The sequence below is a fragment of the Peromyscus eremicus genome, chromosome 23, assembly GCF_949786415.1.
Source record: "Peromyscus eremicus chromosome 23, PerEre_H2_v1, whole genome shotgun sequence".
Classification (NCBI taxonomy): Eukaryota; Metazoa; Chordata; class Mammalia; order Rodentia; family Cricetidae; genus Peromyscus; species Peromyscus eremicus.
Genome location: NC_081438.1, coordinates 25,563,872 through 25,583,618, shown reverse-complemented (window position 1 = coordinate 25,583,618; position 19,747 = coordinate 25,563,872). Strand labels below are relative to the sequence as shown.

General features: G+C 51.0%; 1 protein-coding gene across 1 annotated transcript; it reads right to left on the bottom strand.

The window, feature by feature from the left end:
- Positions 1-2,223: 2,223 nt before the first annotated feature.
- Positions 2,224-9,647, bottom strand: LOC131898616 (uroplakin-3b-like protein 1). Its single transcript, XM_059249803.1, has 6 exons — positions 9,546-9,647; positions 7,116-7,268; positions 6,721-6,940; positions 5,448-5,524; positions 5,088-5,196; positions 2,224-2,430 (listed from the first exon to the last, which is right to left on the bottom strand). Exons 1-6 carry the CDS (start codon positions 9,625-9,627, stop codon positions 2,331-2,333), a joined length of 741 nt encoding a protein of 246 aa, XP_059105786.1. The 5' UTR covers positions 9,628-9,647; the 3' UTR covers positions 2,224-2,330.
- Positions 9,648-19,747: the final 10,100 nt, after the last annotated feature.

Here is a 19,747-nt window from a genome sequence, read left to right as displayed (position 1 = left end):
CAGTGGTGAAGGCTTCTTCTGGGTCCATGGTCTCTACTATCTACAGGCCTCTTGTTTACAGGTTCAGTCTTCCTGTGGGCCAGGGAGACCATTGTTTAATAGAAGGGACATGGGTAACTCAGCAGGCCTCAAAGCCTGAGTCTTCCTTTCTTTTTATTCTATTTATCTATCTATCTATCTATCTATCTATCTATAATCTATTTTTGGTTTTTCAAGACAGGGTTTTTCTGTGTAGCCCTGGCTGTCCTGGAACTCAATTTGTAGACCAGGCTGGCCTTGAATTCTCAGAGATCTGCCTGATGGGGGATTAGAGATGTGAGCCACCACTGCCTGGAAAACTCTGAGTCTTGACATCTTACTTGAAAGCTTCTCCCAGGGGAGCTAGGACAAGGGGACAGGAAGACGGCCCAGGTGGTGTCTTAGTGTTTCATTGCTGTAAATAGATGCTATGATCATGGCAACTCTAATAAAGGAAAACATTTAATTGGGGCTGGTTTACAGTTCAGAGGTTTAGTCCGTTGTCATCATGGCGGGTTGCATGGCGGCATTCAGGCAGACATGGTGCTGGAGAGGTAGCTGAGTGCTGTGGGATGTTCTGTATGTTAAATGTGTTGCTCTGATTGGTTAATAAATAAAACACTGATTGGCCAGTAGCCAGGCAGGAAGTATAGATGGGAGGAGAGAAGAGAATTCTGGGAACAGGAAGGCTGAGTGAGGAGACGCTGCTAGCTGCCGCTATGAGTACCAACATATAAGATACTGGTAAGCCACAAGCCATGTGGCAAGGTATAGATTTATAGAAATGGGTTAATTTAAGATAGAAGAACTAGGTAACAAGAAGCCTGCCACGGCCATACAGTTTGTAAGCGATATAAGTCTCTGTGTGTTTACTCGGTTGGGTCTGAGTGGCTGAGGGACTGGAGGGTGAGAGAAATTTGTCCTGACCGTGGGCCAGGCAGGACTGGAGAAAACTTCAGCTACAGCTGAGAGTTCTACATCCAGATCGGCAGACAGCAGGAAGAGAGAGTGAGCCACTAGGCCTGGCTTGAACTTCTAAAACCTGAAAGCCTGCCCCTTAGTGACAAACTTCCTCCAACAAGGCCACACCTACTCCAACGAGGACACACCTCCAATGATGCCACTCTCTATGAGTCTATGGGGGCCATTTTCATTCAGACCACCACAGGTGGCTAGGTGTGGTAGCCCAAACACATAATGCGGGCACTCAGGACATCAAGGCAGGAAGATCATGAGTTCCAGGCTGGCCTGGGTTTTATAGTGAGACCCTGTCTCAAAGCAAGTGGGCATGGTGAGGCACATGCCTGTAATCCCAGCACTTCAGGAGGCAGGTGCAGGAGAATCAAAGCAAGTTCAAGGCCAGCCTGGTCTACACACAGAGACCTTGTCTCTTGGGACTCGGGAAATGACTCAGTTGGTACCTTGCAATCAGGACCTGAGTCTGATGCTCAGCACCTGTGTAAAAATGCTGGACTTGGGTAGCACAAAAAAAACCAGGCAGATAGGCCAGGAGGTGGTGGTGCACACCTTTAATCCCAGCACTCAGGAGGCAGAGCCAGGCGGATCTCTGTGAGTTCGAGGCCAGCCTGGTCTACAGTGCGAGATCCAGGACAGGCACCAAAACTACACAGAGAAACTCTGTCTCAAAAATCAAAAAACAAACAAAACAAAACAAAACACCTGGGTGCAACAGCCTGTGTTCGTGATCCCAGGGCTGGAGAGACAGGGACCTCTGGGACTCAGTGGCCAGGCAGCTGAAAGGGACTGGTGAACTCCAGGTTCCCTGACAGACCCTGTCTCAAAAAAACCAAGGCGGGGCTGGAGAGATGGCTCAGCAGTTAAGAGCACTTGCTGTTCTTGCAGAGGACTCAAGTTCCCAGCACTCACAGTGGCTAACAATTATAAGTGGAACTCCAGTTCCAGGGAATCTGATGCCCTCTTCTGGCTTCCTGGGGCACCAGGCGCACATGTGGTATATATACAAATACATGCAGGCCAAACACTCATACATATAAAACCCAAATTAAAAAAAAAAAAGCAAGGTGGAGAGTGAGAGATGGGTTTCTACACGCACACATATACATGAGCACGTGTGTACACGCACATACAAAGAGAAGAGTGGCGGGGTAGGGGAGGTGATCCCAGGTACATGTCAGATAAATACAAAGATGTTAGGGAAATTTATTTCTGGTAAGGACTGGCTACTCCAAGCTTTGGGCTGAAAGCATTTCCCCCTAGAGTTCCAGAAACTTCCAGGCAGGCCCCAGCTCAGGCTCAGCCGCTTGGCCCCTGGAGAAAGCCCTGGGAACTTCTCAGGAACTCCGCTCGGCTCGAAGGCTGTCCATGTGGTGGGTGTGATATCGTCTCATGCGAACTTGCTGCTCTGGGCTGGACGCAGGAGTTCTCCAGCAACTTTGGGAATTTGGGTGGGAGAAAACGGGAGAGAAGGATTGATGAAGGGTCTTAACTCTGCTCCACTTTTGCGTGGATTCCGGGGATGAAACTGACATGGGGAGTTGAGAAGAATAACAGGGTTCTCTTTCATGAAAACAGCCCCGCCACCTCAGTTTCTAGCTCCCTTGCACAATGGTTTGAAGCTCTAGAAAACCTCAGTGGGGTTTAGATAAGACCCTCTAAAGTTATTATTATTGTTGTTGTTGTTGTTATTAGTTTGGAGTTGCGTCTGTGTCAAAGAGCACACGTGGGCCAGTGAGATGGCTCAGTGCGTGAAGGAGCCTGCGGCCAAGCCTGAGGACTTGAGTTCGATCCCTGGGTCCCACACGGTCGAAGGAGAGAACCAACTCAAAAGAGTTGTCCACTGACTTCCACATGTGTGTTGTGGTACACGCGTGCCCACACACAAAATACATATATCAAGTGGAACATAAAAAACAAAACAAAACTTTACAATCGGCTCCTTCCTCTCTGTCATTTTGTGCATTTTTATGTGTGTTTATTTAGTTTTTATTTTATTTTATTCTGAGACAAGGTCTTATTGTGTAGGCCCTGGCCGGACTGGAACTTCCATATAGACCAGGCTGGCTTTGAACTCATAGAGATCTACCGGACTCTGCCTCTTGAGTGCTGGGATGAAAGGCCTGTGATGCCATATCCGGCTTTCTCTCTGTCCCTTTAAAACTGTACTGGCAGGAATGAAGATAATCTTTTTTTTTTTTTAAAGACAGGGTCTCAGCCGGGCGGTGGTGGCGCACGCTTTTAATCCCAGCACTCGGGAGGCAGAGGCAGGAGGATCTCTGTGAGTTCGAGGCCAGCCTGGGCTACAGAGTTCCAGGAAAAGGCACCAAAACTACACAGAGAAACCCTGTCTCGGGAAAAAAAAAAAAAAAAAAAAGACAGGGTGTCATTTAGCCCAGGCTGGCCTTCAACTCCTTATGTGATGGAGGTTGGCCTTGAACTCCTGATCCTGCTGCCTCTACCTCTGAAGTGCTGGAATTACTGGTGTGCACGCCCACAAATATCTGTTTTAAGCAGTGCTGGGGATACCTTTGTGCGTGCTAGGGCAGGCACTATACCAACTCTGCCACTGCACTTTATTCCTCGGCCCAGGAATAAAGAGATACTTATGCCCCTCCCTTTGGCTATCAGACTATAAAACAATGGATCCCATGAAATTCCTCAGGAGTCTCATGCCGGGGAAGGAGAGGGCTGAAGCCTGGTGCGGGCCAGAGGGAGCGTGGCCAAAGACAATGGTGAGTGGTCAGTGATGGCTGGGACCACACCTCACCAGGAGTGCCCAGCCATGCCCATTCCTTACCCTCTATTTAAACCTAGACCGTACGTCAGGATCTTGTCAGGATCCCAGAGATCGACTCAGAGAGTCACTGGGTCTCTTTGTTGCTCTTTCACGTTGAATACATCTCCTTTCTCTGCCTTCGACTATTTTTGATTTATTTTATTCTATTACTTTGAAGTGTGTGTGTGTGTGTGTGTGTGTGTGTGTGTGTGTGTGTGTGTAGAGGCCAGAGGCACTGGATCCCTCTGGAGCTGGAGTTACAGGTGTTTGTGAGCCGTCAGACACGGGTGCTGGGGGCAGGAACTCAGCACTAAGTGTAGCACACGCTCCTAACCACTGAGCCATCTTTCCGGCCCCTGCCTCTCATTCTTACCCGGCTGTCTAATTGGCCCGTCCAGGATGGGTGATGGAAACTAGCTTGCTAGGGCTGCCAGCCCCCAGGCTTTGACCCTAATAGGTCCAGTAATACCTTCTTAGTGCCCGGCCCCACCCTAAATCCAGGGATCCTCTCAACCAGTGGTTCTCAACCTTCCTACCACCGTGACCCTTTAATACAGGCCCTCATGTTGCGGTGACCCCCAACCACAACATTATTTTCATTGCTACTTACTTCATAACTGCAACTTTGCTACTGTTATGAACTGCAGTGTAAACACCTGCTATTCAGGATATCTAATATGTGACCTCAGTGTAAGGGCCGTGCATTTGCAACGGGGTCGTGACCCACAGGTTGAGAACCACCGCTGTAAACAGTATCACTCGGTCTCTCTTGATCACACTCCACTGCTGGTTCCCACGGGTCTGTGAGGCGCGGTTCAGTTCCCCTGCTGAACACCTCGACTCCCTGCTCATGCAAACTGTGTCTGTTTCCCGGAGCCTCCCCGACACCTCCCCACATCCCTGCCTCCCCTTCACAGAGATGCCTCTCCAAGTCTCTCCAGGCGTTGGGTGTCTTTTCTTCTGGGAAGTTTTGTGCCAGCACCCAGTACTGCAGCTCTCTGCCTGAGATCTCAAAGCAAAGGCTTTCAGTGGACTGAGCCTGAACGCAATTCACCTTTCTTCCTGGGTGGGTGGGTGGGTGGGTGGGGGGCGGCTCACTTTTGGAGTGTTTTCTGACTACCCGCTTGCAATTCCACATACTGCCGCGAGGGGGCAAGCGGCGACCGCTGAGAAAGCAGGCCTTTGATGGAGACAAGGGAGAGGGATTGCAGAAATCTTCGCCTAACCTTCTGGGCGAACAACTTCATCAGACAACAGCAAGAAACGACCAAGGCTACTGCTGGGAGGCAGGAGAGCACCAACCCTGTCCACTCACCAAGCAGCTATGACCAGGATGAGGAAGACCGCTAGCAAGATTGACAAGAAGGTAATGATGATCACAGTACTCTTGCTCCGGGACTCTGGGGCTCCTTGGAACATCTGGGCTACACAGAAGAGCAAGAAAAATATTTACACCCCCCCCCCCAAAGGACCATTTAGGCAGCTTCCAGACCAACTATCCTGTGTGCACTGGGGACATGTGAGAATCGAACAGGGACGGACTAGAGGAGGGATAAAGGCAGAGAATAGGCTAACACTGCTTCCTGATAGGGGGAGACCTACCTTCCCCAGCCCCCGATGTCCCCAGGTCCCTTAGCACCCCCTCTACCTTCTGAGATGCTCTTATGTCCCATACCTTGCTGCAGATAGATGTCCTTGGACCACTCCGTCTCAGCCGCAGGTCCCGTGGCATTCATGGCCAGGAACTTCACTCTGAATAGGAGACAGCATTGGTGGTGGAGACTCCCCACGGTCCTGAAACCCTCAGCTCTTGATGCCTGGGATCCTGTCCTCTGGGGAGAGTAGCCTGAGGCAGGAGTCAGGGACCAGGACTAAAGAGTGCAGCCCCAGAGCCCAACAGAAGCTGTGTGATACGGGCAATGGCCCTCACTGTGTGTGCGGATTGAGATCTCTCGATACCAAATACGAGTAAATCAAACATGTAGTGCGGGGAGAAAGAGGACCAAGGCTAGTCTCCACCTATGAATGCCTGGTCTGGATGAGGGACAATCCATATGCCTGGTCAGGACCTCCCATGGCGGGTGAGGGCTGAGTTAGAATTGCTACTTTAAAAGATGTGAGAAGGCGTGCCAGGCGGTGGTGGCGCACGCCTTTGATCCCAGCAGTCGGGAAACAGAGGCAGGTGGATCTCTGTGAGTTCGAGACCAGGCTATAGAGTGAGTTCCAGGAAAAGCTCCAAAGCTACACAGAGAAGCCCTGACTCAGAAAACGAAAAAAAAAAAAAAAAAAAAAAAAAAAAAAAAAAAAGATGTGAAAAGGTCTTAAGAGCACATTTCACCATGTCAGGTAGCTCAGCTGCCTGTAACTCTAGTTCTAGGGGATCAGACATATGTAGCTTCTGAGGGAACCCACATCCATGTGAACAAACATACACACACATAGTTAAAAAAAATTTTTAAAAATCTTTCTTTCTTTCTATCTATCTATCTTCTTCTTCTTCTTCTTCTTCTTCTTCTTCTTCTTCTTCTTCTTCTTCTTTTTTAAAGAAAGAAAAAAGGCCCAGTGCTTAAGAGCACTTCTTGTTGTTGCAGAGGACCCAAGTTCGATTCCCAGCATCCACAGGAAAGCTCAACACCTCCTTGGGCACCAAGGACATATATGGTACACAGACGTACATGTAGGCAAAACAGTCATACACATAAAACAATAAAAATAAATTTAAAAAAGAAAGAAGGATGTAAGGACCTGCCTATGATCCCCCAGTGAGAGGGTGAGTGTGTGCTTGCTCCGTGTCCCACCCCAAGGACCACTAACATACATAAGTAAGGAAAGAGGGAAGGAAAAATACTGGGGAACGCAGGCACCCCCATTTAACCTCGATGAACTATCCAGCTGCCCTGGGTGTTTGTCCCAGGCAGGGCCCCTCCCCCGTCGTCTTCGCTGCTCACCTGTAGGGGCCGGCACCTGGAAGAGGAGGATTACAGCCCCGGGAGGTCGAGGAGCAGTGGGTATCATTGCCAACACGGAGGACTCGAAGCTGGCTGCCAGATTGGCTGCCCTGGTACTGTACCCGGCTGGCCCTCATTGTGAGGTAGAAGCCATTGCGGTCAAAGCTGGCAGGGGCGTGTGTGTCCTGTATCTTCTGCGGGGCAGTAAAGTTCTGGGTGGCTGAGGGTGGCACCGAGGGTCAGCCAATGGGGATCACATGGTTCCATGCTCACAGGCTTGACAGCCTTTCCCAGCCACGGCCCCCAAAGCACCTCCTGGCCAACTCCCCCTGCCCGCTGTCCCTCTCAGCCCCCAGGCCTGTTTGCCCATGTCACAGTGAGAAGCCAGCACGTACCGTTGCTGTGAGCCACCACCAGCCAGATGGGGTCTGGGTCAGAAAGGTTGACATTCTCAAACTGGCCCAGGGGCTGCTCCAGTGTGAAGGTAGACTGTGTGAGCCTTCCCAGCAGGGTGGTGTTAGCGAGCTGGGGGACGTAGTTAATGCTCTCTGGGGAGAGTGGGAAAAGAGGCCAGAGGAGGCTGAGTAAATCAGTCCAGCGTTAACCACAGCAGGACGGACCTGCCTCCGAAGCCCCAGTCCAACCATTTTTTTCCACCACGGTTTTATTAATTGATTAATTCATTGATGTATTTATTTATTTATTCTCTCTGTCTCTCTTTCTATCTCTGTCTTTCTCTGTGTCACTCTGTGTGTGTGTGTGTGTGTGTGTGTGTGTGTGTGTGTGTGCATGTGTGTGTACATACCCATGTGTGTCACAGGTCAAGGACAATTTTGGGGAGTTGGTTCTCCACCACGTGGGTCGCGGGGAGCAAACTCAGATCATCAGGCTTAACAGCAAGGATCTTTACCAGCTGAGCCATTTTACCGATCCAAATTTAAGGAATCTTTATGGCAGGTGTCCTTGGGGGGCTGTAGAGCACCTGGATCCCCCCCTCTCTTGACAGCCTATTGGGGAGGGGTACTGTATCACTGGGGTGATGGCCAAGGAATGGCAGATGGACAGAGGGAGGTTCAGGAGACTCAGATTCGGGGCGTCCAGAACCTTGGGCTGGGCTTGCCCGGAGACCCTGGGTGTCCCTCCGGCTCAGGTCATGTGGTCCAGGCTCCTTTGTTTGATGAGAAGAAACAAGAGCTGGAGAGATGATTCGGCACGCAGTAAAGCGCTTACCTCCCAAGCAGGAGGACATGTGTTTAGATTCCCAGAACCCATGTCACAAGTCAGGCGGGGCACCTGTAATCCCAGAGATGGTGAGATGGAAGGCCGGGACAAGAAGATCCCTCGGACTGATATGAGGACCAGCCTGGCCCACATGGCAAAGTTCCTGGCCAATGAGAGACCCTCTCCCAAAGAGAATGGGGGAAAGACCCTGAATACTAGCATCCACGGTCATCTGCGGACCTATACACACCCCATAGAGCCACACACCTGTACCCTCATGTGCATATGTGTGCACACATGCGCACACACACAGAAAGAGACAGACAGACAGACAGGAGACAGAGAGAGGTGACCTGCACGGAAGGGGCAGAGGGGGAGGCACACAAATGTCCCCTGGACTTGAGACCCTAGCTTGGGACACAGATCGTCTAGTGGGGTCAGAGGCTAACTCATTCAAAGACATCAAGCTCCCTTCTTGGTGTTCTGCCAGCTCCCATCATCTTCCATCCTCATTGTGGTCACATGACCAACGCCATCGTGGTCACATGACCAGTGTCCATCCTTTAAATCCTCATCCCTTTGTCCCCTTCTCAGATCTGTCTATACAGCTTCATATGCTACAGGGGACCCCAGGGGAGCACCAACGGCTTTCTCCTGGGAGAAGCTCTGCCCTCCCCTCGGTCCTCCCTGAGTCCTCCCCTGCCCAGGACCAAAGCCACGGTGTGCCTCCAACCCCAAGCCCCTAACACTGGGACAATGAGAAAGATGAAGTGGACTTTTGTGCAAGTCTCGTGTCAATTCAGGGCTGCGGAGATGGCTCAAGGGGAAGCGGTCGCCTTGCAAACTTGAGGACCTGGGTTCTAATCCCCAGCATGCACATAAAAAGCCAGGTGTGGTGACGAACGTCTGGAAGCCCAGCTATGGTGGAGACAGGCCGGTCCCTGGAGACTGACACCTGAGGTGGTCGTCTGCGCTCCACATGCATTACCATCTCCACAATGCTGGCTTGTTTGTTTGTTTGCTTGCTTGAGACAGGGTTTCTCTGTGTAGCCCTGGCAGTCCTCGAACTCACAGAGATTCACCTGGCCTGATAAGCTGAGTTCTGTGCCCAGGATCTCCTGACAGTTGACCTCTGACCTCTACACTTGCATCACAACATGCATTCACCAATCCCCATACACACACAGACACAGGCACACACACACACACACACTAAACAAACAAAAACAAAGCCCCTGTCCTACCTGAGAGGACTAGAGTATCCTGTATACAACAGGTAGTTAACATTTGCTTAATTTGAGGGAAGAGGAATGGGGGTATGGAGAGGAGGGGGTTACTCAGGAGCTATTAGTAAAAACGTGGGTGTGAGAATCCCAAAGGGAGAAGCAGCGTTCTCGCTCTTCATTCTGGGGGGGGGGTTGAGGGACAGACGTCCGTCTGTGACTGTGTGAGGCGGGCTGAATGCCTTGACATACCCAGAAACCCAGTCCACAACCAAGGGAAGAGGCTCTGAAGCCCCCTCCCCCCCGAGCTTCAAAGGAAGCCTTCCATCCTCCAGAGGGCTGAGGAAGTGGGGGTACCCCGCACTCCTCAGCTTCACTCACCCAGAGCTGCCCCAGGCTGGACCCGAGTCACCAGCAGCAACAGTGGCATCAGCAGCAGAGACTGTCTCTCACGGAGCCCCATGGCTGGGATGCCTGTCCTTCCTCCCAAGTCTACCTGCAGTGTGGGCCCAGCTGCTCTCTCTGGGCTGGGCTGCTACCGCTTTGGGGGGGTGCCCCCTCCTCTCCCATACAACTGGTTGGACAGGTTCAGGGGCTGAGTCTATAGGCTCTGGGGGATTCAGCATCACTAGGGATGGGTCTGAAGAGAACAGAACAATGAGAGATTAACCAGGACACCTGCACCCCACTCCAAGAGGACCTGGGCTGGGAGGGGCCAGGTATGGGGCAGGCAGCTCCGGGTATGGGCTGTCCCATAAAAATCCTGCCTTACCTGGCCACCGGGGCACCTTACAGCCCCCTAGTGAGGGAGGGAGGGAGTCCCTTTATCTTCTAGACAAGGGACACAGAAGGTAGGTGTTCCTTCAAGATCACCTAAGCTCACCGGCAAAACCTTGAGGTGGTCCCAGCAAATGCCGGGCCAGGGACTGATTCTCTCCTTCTCTCTCTCTCTCTCTCTCTCTCTCCCTTTCCCCTCCCTCCCTCCCTCCCTCCCTCCCTCCTTCCCTTCCCTCTATTTTAAGATAGTCTCTAAGCTGGCCTCCAACTCAGTATATAGCCAAGGATGGCCCTGAACTCCTGATCTTCCTTCCTGAATGCTGGGATTACAGGAGAGCGTCACCACAGCCAGCAAGCCACAGTGTATGTCCACAAAGATAATATTCTATATCTCTGTGTATGTGTGAGAAATGTATGAGAAAGATAACAGAAAGATAGACAGACAGACAGATAGACTGATGATGGCTTAGTGAATTAATAGATGTTATATAGATGATAGGTAGAGAATAGGTAGATAGATAGATAGATAGATAGATAGATAGATAGATAGATAGATAGATGATAGATAGATGCATAGATAGGTAGGTAGATAGATAGATAGATGATAGATAGATAGATAGATAGATAGATAGATAGATAGATAGATAGATGCATAGATAGATAGATAGGTTGAGACATAGCTCAACGATAGAATTCTTTCCTGGCATGTAAATGGCTCTGGGTTCTTCCCCAGAATCACAAATATATGGGAGGTAGGTGTATGCGTACATATATACATACATACATACATACATACATACATACATACATACATATTCTCTCTCTCTCCTTCTCAAAAGGAAGTTGAAAGCAATCATCAGAACAAGGAGCCAGATACAGTTAGTGTCTCACACCTGTAATCCCAGCACTCGGGAGGTGGAAACAGGGGGATCAGGAGTTCAGGGTCATCCTCCGCTACACAGCTAAGGTACCCCGTCTAAAACCAAATCAACCAAACAGGGTGGAAAGGGTGCTCCTTGCAAAAGCATGTTCTTGCTCATCCTCCCTCAAGTCCCCAGAACTGGGCAGGGTCAGCCTCACGGTTAATCATATCATACAGATGAAAGGACGTTTCCATCAGGGAGGGTAATGCCTGCACCCTCACGGTGGGTCAACCGTGACCTCCTGCATTCTTACGGCAGGTCAGCCAGGTCAGCCGTGACTCTAGGAAGCAGCCCCGCTCTCCCTACACCCAGGCAGGCTGCTGCTTGCTCTTTCTGTGTCTAGTTCAAGACAAACAATTCATTTTATTTCTCCTCATGTTCCCTCTCCATTCCACCCCTGCCCGCTGCCCCAGGCATCCGCTCTAGCCAGTGCGGCAGAGACCCTTCTATCACCTACCTCCGGTGGGATAACAAATGACCCCAGAACTAAAGACTGAAAGGAATAAACACTTCTTTTTTCTCTTCTTGAATCTACAGTCTTTTTTCTCCTTTCTTTTTCTTTTTCTTTCTTTCTTTCTTTTTCTTTCTTTTTTTTTTTTTTTAAAGGATTTATTTATTCAGCCAGGTGGCACACGCCTTTAATCCTAGCATTCGGGAGGAAGAGGCAGGCTGATCTCTGTGAGTTCGAGACCAGCCTGGGCTACAGAGTGAGTTCCAGGACAGGCTCCAAAGCTACACAGAGAAACCCCGTCTTGAAAAAACAAAACAAAACAAAACAAAAAAAAGCAAACAAACAAAAAGATTTATTTATTTGTGTATTTTATGTATGAGTGCTCAGTCTTCATGCACACCAGAAAAAGGAATCTGATCCCTTTACAGGTGATTGTAAGCCACCACGTGGTTGCTGGGAACTGAACTCCGAAACTTCTGGAAGAGCAGCCAGTGCTCTTAACCGCGGAGCCATCTCTCCAGCCCCACTTCTTTTTTTGTTATTTGTGCATGCATTAACTATTTATCTTTGTGTGTGTGTATGCATGACGTGTGTGTGTGCCATGGCTTGTGTGGAGGTCAGAGGACAACTTTCTGCTTCCTCCTTGTTGAGTCAGGGTCTTTCTGGTTTCTGTTGCCATACTGTGTCATACTCCAGGGTAGGTGGCCCAAGAGGTCTGGGTGGTTCTCCTGTTTCCATTTCCCATTTTAGCATACAAGTGCTGGCATTACAGATGTGCACTCCTGTATCTGGCCTTTTAAAAAAATGTTTACATGTATGTGTGCGCGTGCATGTGTGTGTGCACGTGTGTATGTGTGTGCACGTGTGTATGTGTGTGCACGTGTGTGTGCATGTGCACGCACACGCACCTGCTAATATAGAGGTCAGAGGGCAACACTGTGGAGTCTGTTCCCTCCTCCCACCGAGCATGGTGGGAGCTGCCCAGTTCGTGGCAGTAGGAGTATGTAGTAAGGTCGTTCACATCATGATGAACCAGGCAGCGGAGAGAGCTCAGGATAACCTTTGCAGACCCACCTCTAGTGACCTGTTTCTGCAAGTAGACCCCACCACCTCTGCTACCTTCCCAAGCAGGGCCGCCAGCTGGGGGCCAGGTACTCAAGGCACGAGCCTCTGAGGGACATTTCAGACTTAAGCCGGAATGCGGTAGCTGCCTCTTGCTCCATTAAACCGAGGGCAGGGGTCAGCCTGTTTAGCTCCACCTGGTTTCTGCTGCGTCTATGATCTGGCAACTAGACTTGTCCGAAAACTGGTAATATGGAAACGTCCCTGCTCAGTGTGTCTGGCTGTGGCCGGGACCTGCCATTTTACATCACAGCATCAGGTGGATGGCCAGAATGGCATGGCTTCTTCCCTTCTGGGTCCTAGAAGGGCCCGACACTAGAGAAAACTAGCACGAAGGGGGTGGGCCCTGGGGCCCCAAAGGGGCCAGCTGGTAGCCATGCCAAGTCCCGGGGAATACTCTACCCCTTTTGACTTTTCTTGCTGCGTACCTTTGGGGGTGACTCATAAGGCAGGTGGGGCCCTCACTTGCTGTCTCCTCATACAAGTCAAATAGAGTTCCAAAGACTCACCCAACTCTAGGTCACCAAACAAAGACTCAGCTCCACAGCAACCGTCACACCCACGGTCTGAGGAGGGACACAGGGGAACTGTGCCTCCAGGGATTGATCACGCTTGCCTCACGCCCTCTGAAGAGAGAGGGATTGGGGCTTTGTCTGGACCCAGAGAGAAAGCACAGAGTACTCCGTGCCCCCCACCCCAAACCCTTATCACCTGGGAAATGCTCCAGAGCCCCTCAACCTCACCCCAGGCCTGAGTCTTTCTATGACAAGTGCTTCAACCCTACCGGTTGTGCTGTGTGTGTCTTCTGACAGGCAGCTTGCCACCTCCCAAGTCCCCTGAGAGCTTCTGGTACCCGCCACCATAAACTAGGAAGCTCTTTCTCCATCAGGCTCAGCAGTGAAACACCTGCCTAGAATCCCCCAGTGAGGGGCTGGGGTGTGGCTCAGTGGTAGAGCACCTGCCTAGAATCCCCCAGTGAGGGGCTGGGGTGTGGCTCAGTGGTAGAGTGCTTATCTAGCATATACAGGGCCCTGGGTTCCATCTCCAGTGTGGTAAATATAATCAAAAGCTACAAAAACAAACAAACAAACAAATAAATAAACCATCAAAACCACCACCAACAACAAAAATAGGCATGATGACACAAGTCTGAAATCTCTCTCCCAGGTTGAGGCCATCTTGCATTCCCAGGAAATGCCAGGCTAGCCTGAGATGCTTACCTCCAAAATACGAAGAGGGGTTGGAGAGATGGCTCAGCAGTTAAGAGTCCTGTTGCTCTTCCAGAGGACCCAGGTCCAGTTCCCAGCACCCATGTGAAGTTTCCCAGATGTCTGTAGCTCCAGTGGATCCAATGCTCTCTCCTGACTCCACAGGCACCAGGCAGCATGTGATACACAGCCAGCAAAACACTTGTACAAATAAAGAAACAAATCTTTTTAACATTTTTAAGTTCTTTCCTTAAAATATACAAAGAAAAATAAAGTTCTTTCTTTTAGTAGAGGAAGTTTTCAATGACATCATATGGCATGGTGTCTTTAAATTAATTTTTGTTATAGCCGGGCAGTGGTGGCACATACCTTTAATCCCAGCACTCGGGAGGCAGAGACAGGTGGACCTCTGAATTTGAGGCCAGCCTGGTCTACAGAGTGAGTTCCAGGATATCCCGGGCTACACAGAGAAACTCTGTCTCAAAAAACAAATTAAGCCGGGTGGTGGTGGCGCACGCCTTTAACCCAGCACTTGGGAGGCAAGAGGCAGGCGGATCTCTGTGAGTTCGAGACCAGCCTGGTCTACAGAGCGAGATCCAGGAAAGGCGCAAAGCTACACAGAGAAACCCTGTCTCAAAAAACCAAAACAAACAAACAAACAAACAAACAAACAAACAAAAACAAATCAAGAAAAACTAATATGGGGCCAAGTTTGTCACCTCATACCTATAATCTCAGGAGTCTGAGGCAGGAGAATTGACTCTAGTTCCAGATTGTCTTGTGCTACTGAGCTACAGAGGGCTGGAAGTAGGGCCAGGTTAGACCCTACAAAGCCTGGGTCCAGGGACCTGCTTCCTTTAGTGAAGTCCCGCCTCCTCCAAATCCTACAACTCAAAACACTGTCACCAGCCGGGGTCTGAGTGGGGAACATTTCATTTTTAAACCATAACAGGCTCTGATTCAAAGTTTCTCTGAAGATGTGAGGCCCTCTGTATTGAATCTTGAGTGGCTCGAGACTGAGGTGCTGTCAGAGGACAGAGGGGGGACCCTAAGTCTGACCAGTCACCCCAGCAGCACCCTGGGAGCAGCCCGGTGGGGTATGCGTGGGAGTGGTACAACCCATCACCTACGCTCCTGTCTTCCTGCATCTCCTCAAACGCTTGGTTCATTTTGTCGGTTTTGCAAAGCCTAGGATTGAACCCAGGGCCTCACACAAAACAGGCAGGTGCTCTACCACTGAGCCACACCTCAGCCCCTCACTGGGGGATTCTAGGCAGGTGCTCTACCACTGAGTCACATCCCAGCCCCTCACTGGGGGATTCTAGGCAGGTGCTCTACCACTGAGCCACACCCCAGCCCCTCACTGGGGGATTCTAGGCAGGTGCTCTACCACTGAGCCACACCCCAGCCCCTCACTGGGGGATTCTAGGCAGGGGCTCTACCACTGAGCCACACCCCAGCGCCTCACTGGGGGATTCCAAGCAAGAGTTTCTACTTCTGAGTGACATCCCAGCCCTTCACTTGCAGATTCTAACGCGGTGCTCTCTGTTGAACTCTGCCCTCAGCCCAAAAGACTATAGATTAAAACAAACAACAATGATGACAACAAGAATCATACTCTTCCACTGTAGCCCAGGCTAGCCTCAACCTCTTGCCTCAGCCTCCCCACTTCGAGATTACAAGCATGAGCCTCCAAGCCCAGCTCGCCTTCCTGCTTTTTATTGCGTCTTTCTTAACCCGAGCAGCCCCACCTCACAGGGAAGACTTCACATCGCCCAGATACTTGGGGTAGCCTTAGGGCAGCCCATGCTTTGTCCCAGGCTATCTCCCCTACCTACTTTATAAAGTTGTTGGTTTTTTTTTTCAAGATTTTTATTTACCTTTTATTACATGCATGTGTCTCTGTGTTGGGTGTGTGTGTGAGTGGGTATGATGTGCACCTGAGTGCAGGTGCCTTTGGAGGCCAGAGACATCAGATCCTCATGGGGCTGGAGCTGCAGCTGTGGGGTTGGGAAGCGAACTCAGATCCTCGGCAAGAGCAGTTGGTGCTCTTAACTGCGGAACCATCTCTCCATCTCTCCAGACGCTCTACCTTACTTTCTTTCTTTTTTTTTTTTTCTTTTTTTTTTTTTTTTTTGGTTTTTCAAGACAGGGTTTCTCTGTGTAGCTTTGCGCCTTTTCCTGGAACTCACTCTGTAGCCCAGGCTGGCCTCGAACTCACAGAGATCCGCCTGGCTCTGCCTCCCGAGTGCTGGGATTAAAGGCCTGCGCCACCACCACCCGGCTTAACTTACTTTCTTGACCCGTGCTTTCACACCCCTTCATCGGGGCGGGTTGAGCACCTCACAGGATCAGCGGTGACACCTAGCTCCCAACCCTCCTCCCTCCACCCAGCTCTGATGCCCGCCTTGAGGAAGGCCCCTTTGTGCCCCACCTCACTCTGGGTCGGGCGCCTCCCTTGGGCTCCCACTACTGTTCGTATTGTCCCCTCTTTCACGGCTCCTCTCCCCAGCACTGGACTCTCTAGGCTGGTTTCAGCTGGGTCTAGTGGAGGGTGTCCAGGAGAAGGTGCCAGAGAGGTCTGGAGGACCAGTCCCCTCCCTGGCACTCCCAGGGGCTCTCTCACTGCCTTGGCCCGGTGGCTTAGGAACAGAGCCACGGGTGGGGTTCCAGGCACAGGGGCTGAGGGGGCCAAGCTAAGCCCAGGGCTCCATGACACACTTTGAGGAACTTGGGTTGTTTTCCTTGAGGAGCCTAGGGGGAGCAGGTTGGAGAGGGAAAGGGAGGGGCTGGTGATTAATGGCCATTCCTCTAGGTCCCTCATGGGAGGGAAGCCAGGCAGAATGGTTGTCAGGGCAACGCATTCTTTTCTTTCTCTGGCCTGTGTCTCTCACAAGGGTCGGGAGGTCAAGAGTGCTGTATGAGATGCCAAAGGGCCCTGGACATCTTCTGGGTTAAATGTTCATCTCACAGAGGGCAAATGGAAGCCGGGAAAGATGGGCAGGGCTTCCTGGTGGGGCTAACCCAGCAAACGAGGCACAGAGAGGCGGATGTGGGCTCCTGTCTTGCTCACAGGGCCCTCTCCACAGGACTCAGAGACATCTGGGCTGGGATAAGCAAGGAGGGATGGAAGGGAGGTGTGGTGAGGACTGGGGTTCAGTATCTCTGGCTTTTCTAGCGATCCCTGTCTGACCTCTGACCTCTAAACCCTCATTCACGTCTCATATCCACATGCCATTTCTTTCTCTTCCTTCTCTCTCTCTCTCTCTCAAAACAGGGTCTTGTTCTATAGCCCAGGCTGACCTGGAACTTGAAGTAATCTTCCTCCTTAACACGCCGCCCCCCATGCTAGAATTATAGGCATGTCTTCAAAAAAAAAATTGTTTTTGTTTTGTGTTTTGAGACAGGGTTTCTATGTGTGCCCTTGGCTGTCCTGGATCTCGCTCTGTAGTCCAGGCTGGCCTCGAACTCACAGAGATCCACCTGCCTCTGTCTCCCAAATGCTGGGATTAAAGGCATGCACCACCACCATCTGGCCAAAAGTATTTTTAAGTTATTATTTTATTATATGAGTATGGGATGTTTTTCCTGCATGTATGTCTGTGCACCACATGTGTTCCTGGTGCCTATGGAGGCCAGAAGAAGGGGTCAGATCCCCTGGAACCGGGGTTAGCGATGGTCGTGAGCCACCACGGTGGTGCAGGGTCCTTTGGAACAGCTAGTTTTCTTTTTTTTTTTTTTTTTTTTGTTTTTTGTTTTTTGTTTTTTGTTTTTCGAGACAGGGTTTCTCCGTGTAGCTTTGCGCCATTCCTGGAACTCACTTGGTAGCCCAGGCTGGCCTCGAACTCACAGAGATCCGCCTGGCTCTACCTCCCAAGTGCTGGGATTAAAGGCGTGCGCCACCACCGCCCGGCTGCTAGTTTTTTAACCACTGAGTCACCTCTCTCCGACCCCTAAGACAATTTTTATTGCATTTATTAAATGCGTATGCATGTGTGTGTGTGTGCGTGGAGGAAGGGGTTGTGCACAACTTTTAGAAGTTGATTCTCTCCTTCCCCGTGTGGGTTCTGGGGACTGGATTTGTGTCCTGGGGCTCGGCAGCCTTTACCGGTAGATGAGCGAGTGAGAGAGTTTCATGAGGCGTGTTCCCACCCTGTGTTCCAACAGCTCTGATCTGCTGACTGATGAATCACCGTGCAGTCATACCCCCCAGTCCTGGATGTTTTTCCTTTTCTCACAAAGTACTTGTTTCTGACTGATGAGCCATGAAATTTTGGGCCAATGGGTGTCATGACACTTCCTTATATAGTGTCCTCAGGGATCATTTTAAAAAAATGTCATTTAATAAAAAGTTCTTGGCAGCAGGGACAGTAGTAAAGTCCCTGCTTAGAATCCCCCAGTGAGGGGCTGGGGTGTGGCTCAGTGGTAGAGCACCTGCCTAGAATCCCCCAGTGAAGGGCTGGGGTGTGGCTCAGTGGTAGAGCACCTGCCTAGAATCCCCCAGTGAGGGGCTGGGGTGTGGCTCAGTGGTAGAGCACTTGCCTAGCATGTGGGGGGCCCTGAGTATAACCCCTAGCACCACCACAGAGTAATAATAAAAACAATTCTTCACACTGGGTGTGGTGGCTTACACTTGTAATCCCAGCGCTTGGGAGGTGGAGGGGAAAAATCACAAACTGGATGCCATCCCAGCTTACATAGGAGACCCCATCTCAAGAAGAAAGGAATAAATGCAGGTGTGGTGACCCACACCTTTCATCCCCGCATTCAGGAGGCAGTGGCATTCAGGTGTCTGTGAGTTCAAGGCTAGCCTGGTCTACCTAGAGAGTTCCAGGTCAGCCAGGGCTACATAGTGAGACATTGTCTCAAAACAAAACAAATAAACAAGAAAACCCTCTTCATGACATGGTTGGTACTAGAGACCTAAAGACTCAGCCCAAGGTTGGTCCCCGAAGTGCTAGGGACTGTCTGGTGTTGCTGGTGTGTGGAACTCTGGGGCAGAATGTCCTGCCAGGGTGTGAAGGGGCCCAGCATAGCAGCACCTGGGCAGGGCCACTGGATTCTGTGACACCTCAGCTGCCATAACCTAGGGCGGGGTATCACCACTGGGTGGCTCCCCGCATGGCCTCCAGATGGGGTAGGAATCTGGTCGTGAAACATCAGCCACTTGCCAACACCCTTGTGCAGTTGACTGGCTATTAAAACAACATTCTCACCTATGTAATCCCACGGCGGTGTCCAGTTCTCTCAGGGCTGGGCCAGACGTCCCTGGAAGAGCAGTGAGACCGTGAAGATGAACGCCTGTGAGGAACAGCTGGGTTGTGCTATCAAGGCCAGTTTTTAAGCTATTTATTTATTTATATTTTTTTTAGATAGGGTCTCACTAGGTCACTCTGGCTGCCCTGAAACTTGCTATGTAGACCAGGCTGGCCTTAAACTCACCAAGGTCTACCTGCCCCTGCCTCTGCCTCCTGAGTGCTGGGATTAAAGGCATGCACCGTCACAGTTGGCTCAATTTTTTAAAAAATATTTTTATTTATGTGTGTGTGTGTGTGTGTGTGTGTGTGTGTGTGTGTGCAAGTGCTTGTGGGTACCCAAAGATACCATAGAGGACTGGATCCCCTGGATCTGGAGTTATAGGCAGCTGTGAGCCGCTGATGTGGGTGCTGGGAACCAAACCTGGGTCCTCTAGAAAGAGCTGCAAACATTCTTAACTGTGAGCCCTCTCTCCAGCATCCCCACTTTTTGGATTACTATCATTCTGCAGGAGAGAGGGTGCGGGTGATGCCCCAGGGTGCAAGTGATGCCCCGGGGTGTGGGTGATGCCCCGGGGTGCGGGTGATGCCCCGGGGTGCGGTGATGCCCCAGGGTGCGGGTGATGCCCCGGGGTGCGGGTGATGTCCCAGGGTACATGTGGAGGTCAGAGCCAACTCTGTGGAGCTTGGTCCCCCCTTTCATCTCTATGTGGGTCCCCAGGATCAAGCCCAGGCTTCCTAGCTTTGGCGGCAAGTGTCCTTCCAGGCTTAGCCATCCTGCCTACACTCCACGGCCAGGAAGTGCTGCACACCACGGGTTTTTACAAGGGCTGCGTTGTGCTGCTTT

Excerpts from the sequence above, each read along its gene's own strand:
- LOC131898616 (XM_059249803.1), bottom strand. The coding sequence starts at position 9,627 with ATGGGGCTCCGTGAGAGACAGTCTCTGCTGCTGATGCCACTGTTGCTG. Across the intron at positions 7,269-9,545 it reads CCAGCCTGGGGCAGCTCTGG|AGAGCATTAACTACGTCCCC; the intron begins GTGAGTGAAGCT and ends CACTCTCCCCAG. Across the intron at positions 5,197-5,447 it reads GGACATCTATCTGCAGCAAG|CCCAGATGTTCCAAGGAGCC; the intron begins GTATGGGACATA and ends TCTTCTGTGTAG.